At 43.6% G+C, this 13,052-nt stretch overlaps 2 protein-coding genes across 2 annotated transcripts; both read right to left on the reverse strand.

The window, feature by feature from the left end:
- Positions 1–6: 6 nt before the first annotated feature.
- LOC137909320 (glucose-6-phosphate 1-dehydrogenase-like) lies at positions 7–3,652 on the reverse strand. Its single transcript, XM_068753770.1, has 12 exons — positions 3,536–3,652; positions 3,049–3,086; positions 2,821–2,929; positions 2,506–2,723; positions 2,254–2,412; positions 1,912–2,037; positions 1,713–1,806; positions 1,427–1,613; positions 1,112–1,347; positions 643–719; positions 453–545; positions 7–360 (listed from the first exon to the last, which is right to left on the reverse strand). Exons 1-12 carry the CDS (start codon positions 3,650–3,652, stop codon positions 270–272), a joined length of 1,545 nt encoding a protein of 514 aa, XP_068609871.1. The 3' UTR covers positions 7–269.
- A 781-nt stretch (positions 3,653–4,433) lies between these two features.
- galnt6 (UDP-N-acetyl-alpha-D-galactosamine:polypeptide N-acetylgalactosaminyltransferase 6 (GalNAc-T6)) lies at positions 4,434–9,194 on the reverse strand. The gene is made up of 10 exons (XM_068753759.1): positions 8,713–9,194; positions 8,135–8,307; positions 7,022–7,171; positions 6,440–6,674; positions 6,242–6,359; positions 5,952–6,152; positions 5,706–5,837; positions 5,519–5,620; positions 5,278–5,436; positions 4,434–4,957 (listed from the first exon to the last, which is right to left on the reverse strand). Exons 1-10 carry the CDS (start codon positions 9,192–9,194, stop codon positions 4,844–4,846), a joined length of 1,866 nt encoding a protein of 621 aa, XP_068609860.1. The 3' UTR covers positions 4,434–4,843.
- Positions 9,195–13,052: the final 3,858 nt, after the last annotated feature.

Below are 13,052 nucleotides of genomic sequence, written 5' to 3' on the forward strand. Positions count from 1 at the left end.
AAGCCAGCACGCAAGAAGATCTTTTCTTGCCTCCACTACACTTCTCATGTCTTAAAGCAACAAGTGTTTAGTGTGGTGAAGGCATTAAAAACAGTAACGGAGAACAGATCAGTGAACGGTGATTTATTTAACTATTTCTGGGTGAACAGTCAAAATCAGACATCGGTACAGTGGTGACATACTGCAGTAACCTTTGATGCATGTCAACTTGCCTACATTGGTGTGTGTGTGTGTGTGTCTGTCTGTGTGTGTGAGAGAGACAGAAGGTATCATGTTGCATGGGGTTGCATCCACTTGTATGTTCCCTCATAGCGAAATCCAACCCTCCTCACGAGCTCATCCGCCTCCTTTGGACCACGACTGAGGACAGGACAACGAAAAAGCCAGAAAGAAGATAAATAAATAAAAAGAGGGAAAAATATTTCTTTCTTCCAACTAACAGATAATGTTACCTTCCATATTTGTATGGGATGGGGTGTGTCCTCTCTGCCTCCAGTTGGTGAAGGAGGGGGGTAAAAATTCTCCAGGCCTCCCGCAACTCATCACTTAGACAGAAAGAGGAGAAGTACAGGTCAAAAAATAAAAAGGATATGAAATGAAATACCAAGATGAAGAACTATGTTAGTAAAAGTTTCTACAAACCTGCGGACAAACTGCATCTGATTTCCACAGAATACATCCAGAATCAGCCTCTCATAAGCATCTGGGAGCTTCACATTCTAAATGAACAACTAATGAGTTATATGTGTAAATATGAAAGTGGCCCATTTATTCACGATGTGATAGATTTAGATTTAATTGCATTTGTTCTATAATGTCAAAGAATTGCCCTGAAGGCCATTTTTGGTCCGTCTGTTCACCTGAACCATGTTTTAACCACACATTTCAGTGAGACATTGCATATCTATCACATACTAAGTGACGTGACGTGATATACTGCAGCATGCTGAAGATTTGTCTCTTCACATAAAACGTGACCAAACTATCTCTAGCATTGTTTACACCAGCTTGACACAAGAGTAAAACTTGATAAGACATATTAATTTCACACACCCTGACAGTAGCAATAAACAAACAACAACAACAACACAGATACTGGAGTGAGCAGCACCTTGTACCGGCTCCCGTAGGTGAGGTCAAGCTCCGTCTCTTCTGGGCTGAAGTAAACTCCGGGCCTCTTTGCCATCATCTTCAGGTAAATGGCTTCGTCAGGCTGCACTCGTACAACCAGCTCATTCCTCTGACACCGTTCATCGAATATGTCACCCGGCACATCAGTGAACTGCAGACGCACTTCTGCCTTCCTTTCATTCAGAGCCTTACCACAGCGGAGAATAAAAGGAACTCCTGGGGGGTGGGGGGTTGAAGAGATAACGTGAAAGATAGATAAAGACAGGAATTAAGTTGAGGATATATTTTACCTTACCATCCCATCTTTCATTCTGGACATAGAGCACTGCGGTGGCGAAGGTCGGGGTGCAGGATCCCTCAGATACAGTGGGATCATCGAGGTACCCAAGCTTGGACTGACCATCCCCCTCAGGGTCCCTCGTGTACTGGCCAAGCACCACGTCTGACACAGCAACAGGGGCTATACACTTCAATACTTTCACCTATAGCACATCCACAATGACAACAGGATTGCAAAGGCATGGAAAGAAAGGATACATTTAAAGTCCTACTATTTCCAACCATCCAATGAATGGCATTACCTTCTCATCCCTCACATCAGCTGGGCTGGTTGAAGTAGGTTTCTCCATAGCAACCAAACAGAGCATCTGGAGGAGATGGATCTGCATGACATCTCTGTATTCACATAGATGGACTTTAATCAGGGAAAGGAAAGGCACCATTGGCACAAGAACATTGCGTTCAGTGGTCTAACTCATATCCAAGTTATTTGTGTCTCACCGAATGATACCAACGTCATCAAAGTATCCTCCACGGCCCCGAGTGCCAACTGACTCCTTGAAGGTGAGAGTCACACAAGAGACACTGTTCCGGTTCCATACAGGTCCAAATATTCTATTTCCAAACCTTGAAGTGACAGAATAAAACTGTAAGTCCTCAGTATGAAGGGGGCGGATGACAGACATGGGTTTTCTGATGGTCTGCACCATCAATAGCTCAGAGGCAGTGCCGGAGGACACACCAATATGGGGCTCAAACTACCAACCCTTGAATGGGTAGAGGGCCTGAGTCCCTGCTGGCCAATTTTAAAAGGCTTGAAAAGAATTGCATGGACGATGTTACCTGAGTACCATGAGGTTCTGGACCATCTCCTTGCCCAGGTAGTGGTCTATGCGGTAGATCTGGTCCTCGGCAAACAAGGACAACAGGTGGGTTGATAGATCCTCTGAGCTCTGCAGGTCCCGACCGAAGGGCTTCTCAACAATTACTCTGTTCCACCCCCTGTTTTTAAAAACAAATTCCAGATTCTGAATAATGTGATTAAATATCAAGTAGACCATTGATTTTGAATAAATGCACAAGCATAATACTGACTTGCTGCTCATGCAGCGGGCTTGGACGTTTGTGGTGACATGGTGGTAGACGGTGGGGGGCAGAGCCAGATAGAAGAGTCTGTTGGCATCGCCTCCACCCGGCAGAGATGACAGATGAGTGTTGAGTCGAGCGAAAGAGCTGCCATCGTCGTACTTGCCTCTAATGTAGGAGTTTTTACTGAAGAAGGCCGAGAGATGCTCTCCCTCTTCATTTGCTACCTGATGGACATATTAAAGCACAATTTTTATAAAGCTCACCCAAAATAATAACAACTGTCTGTTTCAGATAGACATCACGGAGACTGAAGTGCACTACCTTCATGTGAGGCAGACACGCCTTCTTGATGTCGTCCAAAGTCAGGTTAGACCGAGCAAAACCCACAAAATAGGTTTCATCTGGCAGAAGTCCATCCCTGTACAGCCACCTAGGGAAGGGTCAGTCAAAAGTAGAGAGGCAGACCATTGCCCAAGGGCCGGAGTCCTCATGGGGAAAATGAACAAACAACTTCTGAAAACTGTGTTTAAGGAACAATTCTTTACTCACCACAAAGTGGGATAAATCTTCTTTGTTGCGAGGTCTCCCTTTGGAAATAATACGAGTATAATGGACGAGCTCTGATCATGCAACTCTACTGATTATTGAATAGCTAAAAAGAATCAAGAGTCCAAAGAGCAAATGTGTGGTCAGAGACATGAGTTACTGGATTTGTTGAGTTTACTTTGAACGCTCTCTTTCCAGGACTCGGAAAGCGGGATTTGGAAGAAATGTACACATTGATAGTTAAGAGAGATTCTGCCGAACATGTCGGGTCTCTGCCACTTCGAGATACTTTTAACTTTTATTCTCAAGATTCCTCCAGATAGACATATGGACAGTTGAGCTGGCCTCAGCAACACCTTTCAATATCTGAAAATCATTTCTGCAAATCTGCTACCATTACAAGTGCATAATGGCGCAAGGTTAGAGGAGAGAGGTTATTATAAAAGGTTATTCATGGAATGTTGTAAGAAGCTCAGCAGTTTGTACTTACAGAGGCTCCCAGGATTATGAATGTGTGCGTGCCGGCGTGCCCGGCCTGCTCCTCGCCATGCAGCTCCCTCCCGAGCTGCCCAAACGCTTCAAACCGAGTCAAACGGTCGGTGCTCATCTTCTGGTCTGCCTTAGCTACACTCGCTTTTCTACAGTCACACGACAGGGAGTGAAGTTTGACAGCCTCAGCCCACACGAAAACTCAGTTCATGCTGCCACCTATTGTTACAATTAACTAATGCAGCTGCTTCCTCTTGCTCTCTGACATAGTTTCGTCATTAAATCTCGAGCTCCTGAAATGTCACTGCTTCCTCATTCTTTCTGCAACGTTTAAGATGCCAAACCTTAAAATGCCATCAAACCTGGCAAACAGAAAAAAAATATCTCCTGCGTGTTCACTTCTACTCACATGTCATTTGTATTCACGCCATGCTGATAACTGACAGGAATGCGTCTTGCCCCAAAACCACACCTTGGACAAACATTAACTGAGAAAGAATTCTTATCAGTTGGCCTCTATTCCTCTTGAACCTGTACTGACAGTATTCTAAAAATAAATCACATCTTACAGTTGCCTCTTAAACGTATCAAATAAATGGTAGCATCAGTCAAAAAAAATTGAATTATTCTTTTGGGATGATAAAATTACCTAAAAAAAAATAAAAACAAAATTCTAGTCCCAATATGAATATTATTGGCAAAACCATTTGGCAGTATAACCACTAAGGACATATTGATAGTGGTGGATAGTGGATATTATAACTCAAGTATATAATTTCTATTAATATATTTACATTATTAACTGTGAAACATCCTGAAATGTGATTCAAGATATGTCAATTTAAAAAAGGCTCATAACACAAGTAATTATTTATCTGACATAACAGAACAGAGTTTTTATTTTTTTGTAAAAAATGTGTGCACATTGTCACATTTCAACATTAACTGTCAAACAAAAACATTATTATTGATTTTTCCATTCAAGTGGAAATACGCCCTGAATTAAGATGATAGCAGTAGATAGCCACTGCCCTATAGTCACGTTGCCAGTCCCGAATGCAAAGTCCAAACTGCCTGATAAACCCCAAACCACCTCCACTTGTGTCCGTGGTGCTCCCACCATAAATACATTTAAAACATGTGCAGGTAAAGCTGAGCATCTTTAAAGGTGTGACCGTCTTAGCGTTTCCCTCAGTCTTTATCTGTACATTCAGTATGTTCAAATACTGAACATTAAGCCCATCTGGATCAATGTCAAATTGACTCCTTGGAGCCGAGTCCGAGAAGGCGAACAGAGAGGTCACTGGGGTCATCTGAAGGACCACTGCTGGTAGACGTCAGATGGATTACAGATGTCCATCTTAATCTGGTTGTCTTTCAGACCTAAACATTGTCCACTACTGGGATTCTTCAGAAGATGTTCCTAGAAAGCAGCATCACAAAGAAACGATGAAACGATACTGAAGCCTAATATCGTTTTTATTTATTTATTTATATAATTTAAATATGTCGTTTTCTGATGGGCCATGTCTCTTAATCTTTTAGTGGCTTGGCAACCGCATGGTGAATGCACGAGTCAAGAAGTTCAAATATATAAAGTTTTATTTAAACTAAACCAAGCCAGTTGCATTACATTAAACCTACAGCTTTGTTACCGATAGCCATTTTCTCATCTACCTTTTGGCAAGAAATCAAACAAGTGCATTCCCCAAAGAGTAAGACGTGTCCCTTAGTGCTCCTCACCTCTGTAAAGACCCACTCTTGTTGTGGGGACAAACTCGTGCCCTTCCCCTTTAGCTGGCATTGCTCGATGGTCACCGGCTCCGACTGGGGTTTGGCGTGAAGACATAGCTGCTTTCCAATGTTATGACGAAGCTCCTTATGAGACGTGTATTCAAAATACTAGAAGAGACAACCATCTAGTCAGAGACCTAACTGTCCAAACACAGCCCATTGTTACTTTCACATGGTTGATCCATTGTACCTGGTTTCCTCCCATGTTGTGACACTGGTACATGATCATGGGTTTACCTCCATGGTTGTCTCCTCCAACATCCAGACAGGTCTGGGAGCCTAAATTGCTAATCTGTGGTAAGCAAAGACACATTTCTGCAACAAGTGATGCATGTTATTATTGATCATATTCACATAGATAGAAAAATGTTACTTACTGCACCGTATAGTTCTGGATTCAAATCTGGAATAAAAGCTTCTGGATAGACCGTGTTTAAATACCAGGTGAAGTTCTTGCACTTAAGCTTCTCTCTTAGATGAAGACGATCAGCGATGTCTCCGTATTTATTCTATAATTGTGAAGAACATGTATTTAAAGTGCTAAGAAAGAATCACTTACAGATAACTTCTCGTTTGAAAGACCAATAATGAGAATCCACGTGCATCTGGCAGGTCACACCAACCTCTCTGGCCATAGCTTCAGCATTGCTGTTGCGTCGATAGAAGATATTCTTGTAGTCGTCCATCCAGACCTCGGCCAGACGCACCTGATTGCGAGTGATAACCTCTGTGCCTTTGGGGAAGGTGTGAGGGCTCTTGGTGCGGAAGACGTGGCCCACCACAGAACATGGGAGTATCTCCAGCTGACCCCCACACTGCCAAACCTGCGAGCCAAAATGGTGGGACTCGATCGGACGGACTCACTGGGCGTCATGTTGAACTACAGTATAGGAGTGAAGGTAAACAGACTGACCCTGAAAGACATCTCCACATTTTCACCGCCCCAGATCTCCATCTTGTCGTCGTATGTTCCGATGTGCTCAAAGTAAGACTTTAAGATTGAGAAGAGACCTCCAGCGAAAGTGGGGGTTCTGAAAATTTCACAGGCGGACACAAACATTTGAATGATTCAGGGCAGTCCTCTGGGTGAAACCAACACAAGCCTCCTTACTTTACGGGGCAGGTTTCATCTTTGCGCAGCTTCTGTGCATCTGCGGGAATTGACTCCCAACCAAACGTCAGACTCCAGTCGAAATTTCCACGGTTGGAAGCGCGATTGGTGGCCACCGGCTTGTTGAACTGAAAGGAGTTGAGGTCGATGGTGGTGATCTCTGGACTGACCACAGCAGTGGGCTCCTCAACAATACGAGCCAACAGAGGCTCCAACCAGCCGTGGAAACACTCACCTAGAAAAGGAAGGAAGGGGGGAAACATTCACGTTCACGATAAAAAAAATAAAGAAAAACCCTCATTAACGTTTATCAACAAATATCTTCTAGCCAAAAGCATGACAACAGCTTAATATAATAAATATTCACCAGCTACACATCACGGATTAAATTAAAAATGACATTTTGACAAAGAAAACATGCGTCCGCACAAAAACAAGCAGAGAGAAAGTTGCATCCATCGTAGAAACATCTAATAATTTATGTCTCCTGACAGGTCACACAAGTTTTATTTTGTTTTAATATCATGTGCAAATGATGGACACTAATCATGATCATGGCTTTTGTGACTTGTGTTTTCTCACAGTGCGCATCAAGGAAGGTCAGGACTTGGCCCCGCGCGACACTGGCACCCAGGAGCCTGGCGGTGATGAGGCCCTTCCTTTCTCGTTGCCTCATTACCCGGACAATCTTCAGCTGGCTCACATGCTCCTCTAGCTGGCTCTTCAGATGCTCTGAAGGAATAAAAAAAAAAAACATAATGTCTTCACTTCCCAGGAAATAAGTGGGGAAAAGTTGCTGGTAAAACCGGCTCACACTTCCTGTCTGAAAGTGCACGAGGCTCTTTACCACAACGCCCATGCCTATTGGGCCATTTGAACAGGAGCTTTATTTGAACTATGATATCACTTTTGTCAATCTTCAAAGGTGAGCTCACCAGGATGTTGGGGGGGGTACTAAACCTTGATACTAAACGCTGAGGTATAATTAAAAGTAGCAGTGTGACTAGCTTCTTATCACTTTTTACACCTGATCTCTGCAGGCCTTTTCATACTAGTGATAACAGTTAGCATTTTAAATAAGCAGAAATAGACAGTTCCCTTAACTGTCAATTATTTCAGTTTAAAAAGTGTTCTAAAAAAAAAAAGAAGAAGAAGCTCAAATTACTTTTGTAAGAACTGAACTGAGGCGGCAGCTAAGAAATAGTTTGAAACAGTAGTAAAGTTCATCTGCATCTCAGTCACGCCCTTTAAAACGAATGTGTTAAATAACAAGCATTACTAAACGGCATTACTCTGCCGCTGCATAATTACTGACAGAGTTTGCACAATATAATTATACAAGTCATCACACTGGATTGTAAAACACTTTGTTACGTGAACACATTATAAAGCTGCCCTCTACACCTCACAGACGGCGTCAAGAACACAACCTCCTTGGCAGAGGTACGGATTACAGCGCCAGTATGGACAGCATGTCAGATATGCAGTATCTCCTCAAACATCAAGTCCTGATGAAATCTAATGATTCAGTACGATAACAGATCAAACAGAGCGACGACTATGTCTGACAGGTATTTTATGTCTCTGTTAAACATACTGAGCAAAGCGAAGCCTCTCCTTTGTCTTATTTCCTGGAGCTGGATCTTGTAGCGATTTGATGGCTTGTAATAATGTGCGTGTTCGTCATTTTCACACCTGCAACACTGGCATCATCCACCATGATGATCTCTTCGAGTAGGATAGCGGGGGACGTGTACAGGACGCTGTAGACCGTCCTGAGGAGGGTGGACCAGGCCTCATTGTGGAAGACAATAATAACACTGGTGGTAGGCAGAGGAGGACAGCGGGGAAACCTCCTTTCGACACACCTGAGCAAGGCGAGTGGCGTCGAAACGCAAAAAGGAGAGACAAAGACAAACATGAGAGGTCTGCCAGATGAAAGGTCCATCGCAGCGCCACGTCTAACAGACCGTTGTCTGAGGTCTGCCCTCCACACATGCACAATAAAAAGAAAACAAAAACACAGATTATAATTCAAGTTCAATTATCCAGTATATGCAAACATATGTACACGAATATGCTCGATACACAGTCAGCTGTTGGAGTCGTGATTTTCCATGCGAAAGGAAAATGCATGCAAATAATTCACCAATCTGAGCGTGACCCCGGCCGAGCCCCGAGGCCTCATCTGGCCTGCCGCGTACGCATCAAACGTCTCGGCGAGACACTGATTATGCTAAAAACCATCAGTGGATTTTAAGAACAGGTCTTACTCTGGAGGCCTCGTGTCTTCCCCAAGACTACGGCTAAGTGAGACACGGTCGCTCGCAAACTGGTTGAAGCAGTGGCGTGTCATGCCCTCCTCTTTCTCCTTCTCCTCCTCCGGGGACATCTCGGCTTGGAAAAAAGCTTTTCCGTCAGCCCCAGGGCTGTAGGGGTCCTGGGGCGGTCTCTCCAGGTGAGGCTTGAGCTCAGCCCGAGTGTAAAATCCAGGCGGGCATCCGGCATCCTCAGAGGGCTGCACCTGCACTCCTGGCGGCTGCGGCGCTCTGATCTGGAAGCCGATATTGTTCACGGCCTCTCGGACCATCACCATCACCTTCTCCTTCTTGTCCACGAGCTCCTTAAACCAGGGGTCTTCGGCGGGATCATGTAAGCCGACGTCCCTCTGGAGAACCACTAGTGTTACTATGAAGACAGTCCCCCCAAGGATCGCCAGCTTCAGGGGGGACACACGGCGTGGGAAGAGACGCATGTCTCAGGTCGGGGGTCTTCCAAGGCTGTTGGACACAGAAAAGACAAAAAATAACTCCAAGAAGCTGTTTTTTTTGTTGTTGTTGTTTTGTTCAGGGTCATGTAAGAGACGTTAGATTGAACTGGAACAAACCATTGAACAAACAAACAAACAAAAAAAACCACTCCCTCCTATTCATGCAGAAACAAACTGGGCGATAGAAAAATCACTTAAATCCGTTTGTGTCCCGACAAGTGTCTCCCAGCAGCAAGTAACCCCCCCGGATACAGTCCCGCGGGGCGGGCGAGCACATCAGGTGGGTGGAGACAGAGAACAAACACACCACACCTCAGCGAACACCTGAAGCCGCCGCGTCGGAGCCGCACACGGTCTCCCGGGCCCCACGTGGCAGCAAGCGGGCTGCCCTCCCGGCACCCGTACAGGTGAAGTGGCGCACCTGTCCCGCAGGAGCGGCGCGGCGCGGCGGTGCGGTGGACGCAACGCTTCATTCCACGTCACACAGGATGCCCCCCCACGCGTGCTTCAGTGACTTCGTTCTGATTCATTTCCTCATTCTCAAGCCAGCTTCCTTTCTCATAGAACCTGATACTCCACCAGAGTAAATAACAACAACAACAACAACAACAACAGGGCTCTCCGAGAGAGTTCATCTCCAACAAAAGTCATGAATGAGGAAGAGGAGGTTCGAATAAGTTCCGGACAAAGTTCTGCACTTATTGCCACGACACTGTTATTTTAGTCCCCCCCCCCCCCCCCCCCCCCCCCCGACAACCCGCGGTGAGGCGCAGGTGTGGACTTTCAAAAAGCCACGCAGCTATACTCGTTCTACCCAGACAAACTGAGAGAGGAAGAGGTTCTGCTGTCCTTGTTGTAGCTCTGGATCAGCGACGTGTGTCTCTAGACGAGCCCGGTGACACCTGCACGTCCGCAGCCACAGCCCGACTCACCTGGCGACCACTTCTCGTCTCCACCTGTTCCCGCTTGATCCGATAAGTCTTTGTTATTCCAATGGACGTGGATATTTTCCCCGTGGACAGCTGCCAAATGAACACGTCGTCCCGCTTTCTTGCGGAAACCGGAGTAGAAAGTAAACCAGGATGCCGTAGTCCGGTTTCTCCTTTGACACGAGCAGGTGCGACCTGGTGGCATGATTGGATCGCGTGCGCCCCCTGTCGGCGCTTTGATCTAGGCCTGCGCGACTTTGAGCGAAACCTGGAAAGAAGCTCCCCTTCATTAAAATGTGCGACACAAACAGGAAAACCAAAAACAGTGGTAAAATAATTCACACTAGAAAGTTTGAATCCCCCAACAACTGGGACATATCAATTCATGTTGATGTGAATAGACAATAACCTCCATCAAAACAGAAATAATTTACATTTGTCAAGTTCAAAAATATATTTTAAACGGATCTTTTAAGGAGTGGAACACATATTTTCTAAAAACAAAAACAAATGTAAGCGTGAAATCAAAGGAGATAAGTTTGAGAACATGCTGTATTTTGTCTGGAGCCGTCTCCAGAGCCGGTGTTTATCTTATTAAGTGAAATGTACTTTCACTAACTACCTATTGACACAAATAACCCCAAATAAATTCAATACAATCTTTATATACCACCACAATATTATAGAAACACCCGAGGTAATAATAGTCAAACATCATTTATTATAAAAAAACAACTAACTATAAAGAATCAAAGATTGTATTTCAGACCATGTAGCTTATTATAAAGACATCTGTACCCTTTCATCGGGGATTAAGAGGAATTTATGTCACTTAATTAATGCTCAGCATAGAGTGCTGTAAGTGAACATTGCCATTAGCTCAACAGAAATTCATTATTCATGTGCAAGCAATTAAATACTCCCTCCTGCCTCACTCTCCTGAAACTGTAGACTGATTTATGCAGGAAAGGAGACGGAGGCCCCTCTCAGGTTACTGTCACAGGGAGAAATCTTGATTACAGGCCGCTGATTGACATGCAATCTAAATTACAGTCAATCAAATAGTGCTAATCAGGTGAAAGCTGTGTAGTCAGGAAGGTGCTTTTATGTTCAAGAAATAATTAGCTTGCTCTTGAATTGTAGTCATTATTAGGCTTAGAAATAGTCCGATATATTTTTTTTCTAAAGGGCCTGTTTATTCTGAGCTCAGCTTAGAAAGAGCAAATTGGCGATGTTTTATTTATTTTACTTGACTCATTTTACTGTCAGTTCTTTTATAGAGAACGAAGAGCACCGATAGAGACAATCAGCCACAGAAACACAATTATTGTAAAAACAGTAATTTATTTATTTCTTATTCAAGGGTTAAATAATCAAATAAATCATTGCACTCTTTCTTAAATGCTGCCACTTCTTAATGGAAAATGCAAGTTGACCTTTAATTTGAAGGACTAAGAGAAATAAGCAAAAGAAAGCAAAGGTCCTAGCCTGTGAATGCAGTATTAAGGGGCTCAGTCAGAAACGTGAGCATATCAACACCAGGTGTGAAGCTCATCTGGGTATACAAAAAAATACACCCTCACTTTCCCTCAGACAGGAAGTCCAATCAATTTGACCTCTGGTTCAGTGGTCAAGATCCATCCTCGGTACCAAAGGCAATGTAAAGAGTGTGTTTCTTCAGTAGTAGTGCCATTACGGACAAAAAATGTTCACTATTACACACATTCATATGAGTACTGTTTCAAATGGTTCATTTTAGGGTGTTTCAAATGGTTCATTTTAGGGTGTTTCAAATACGACCAGCTAGGGCCAAACACTGCTGTGTTAAGTTGTCACATGAATTACGTGGACCGGAGAACTGCATTATGTCAAGGCAATACTTGTGAGCAGTTGAAAAATTCCTGCATACAATTAATCCTGAAGTTGTCAGGAAACTTGTATAACGCTCGTGTGTTGAAACACAATCCAAAATGTACATTTCATAGGCTTTTTCCATATTTAGGATGGAATGAAATCAGTTAAAATCACAGACCGGTAAAAGGCGCTGTGGACATTATTCTCTCCCGACAGGTTATTTGGACACAAGAAGTCATGAATGCGCACACAAACTCCAAAGATGAATATAAAACACGCCCTGGAACGACCAGTTTGGCAAGAAAAGCATCGTCTCACACAGATTCATAGAAATCTCACAGTGTAAAGTTACAGTATGCCCCTGTACACACCCACACACACACACACACACACACACAGAAAGCACCCACACTAACTTAAATCATTCCATAGCAGTGTAGCAATTTATCGTCAGTGCGGTAACACAACTGTCCTTCCTTCCTTTCATACTTCTTGTTTTTGGCTCAAACGAAAAATACATTGTGGGCAATAAATCACACAGTTGAGTGAACCACAAGTTGTCTGGTGTTTGACTGCGGCTAATCACACTGGAAGAAACAAAGAAGGACCCGATAAGAAGCATAGCCAGTCCAAGCCAAGGTCATTGTGAGTGTTTTCTATTTTCATGCGTGTGTGTGTGTGCGTGAGTGGAGATAATGGTGTTACCGTGGCCTTTGCTGTCAAATAACGAATAAATTACTCAGTCGCTGTACTTTTGAACCGTTAAAGTTTCATATCAAACATTTATTCTTTGGTCGTTTTCATCCTTCATGTCCTTGCATAATTTATTTTAAGTAATATATTTTTCTGTTTTGTATATATATATATATATTTTTTTTTTTTCTACATGGTCATCAAACAAATCCATCCACACAAAAATAAATAAAAACCCCAGATGAAATACTTGTACTATTGCTCATAAGCATATCCCCTTCTGTTCTAAGGCATCTGGGCTTTGTGATCGCTTAAGCAACTTGGGAAAAAGCTTCCAACATCCTGGACAACATTGTACAACGTGTGC

Source organism: Brachionichthys hirsutus, chromosome 2, assembly GCF_040956055.1.
Source record: "Brachionichthys hirsutus isolate HB-005 chromosome 2, CSIRO-AGI_Bhir_v1, whole genome shotgun sequence".
Taxonomy (NCBI): domain Eukaryota; kingdom Metazoa; phylum Chordata; class Actinopteri; order Lophiiformes; family Brachionichthyidae; genus Brachionichthys; species Brachionichthys hirsutus.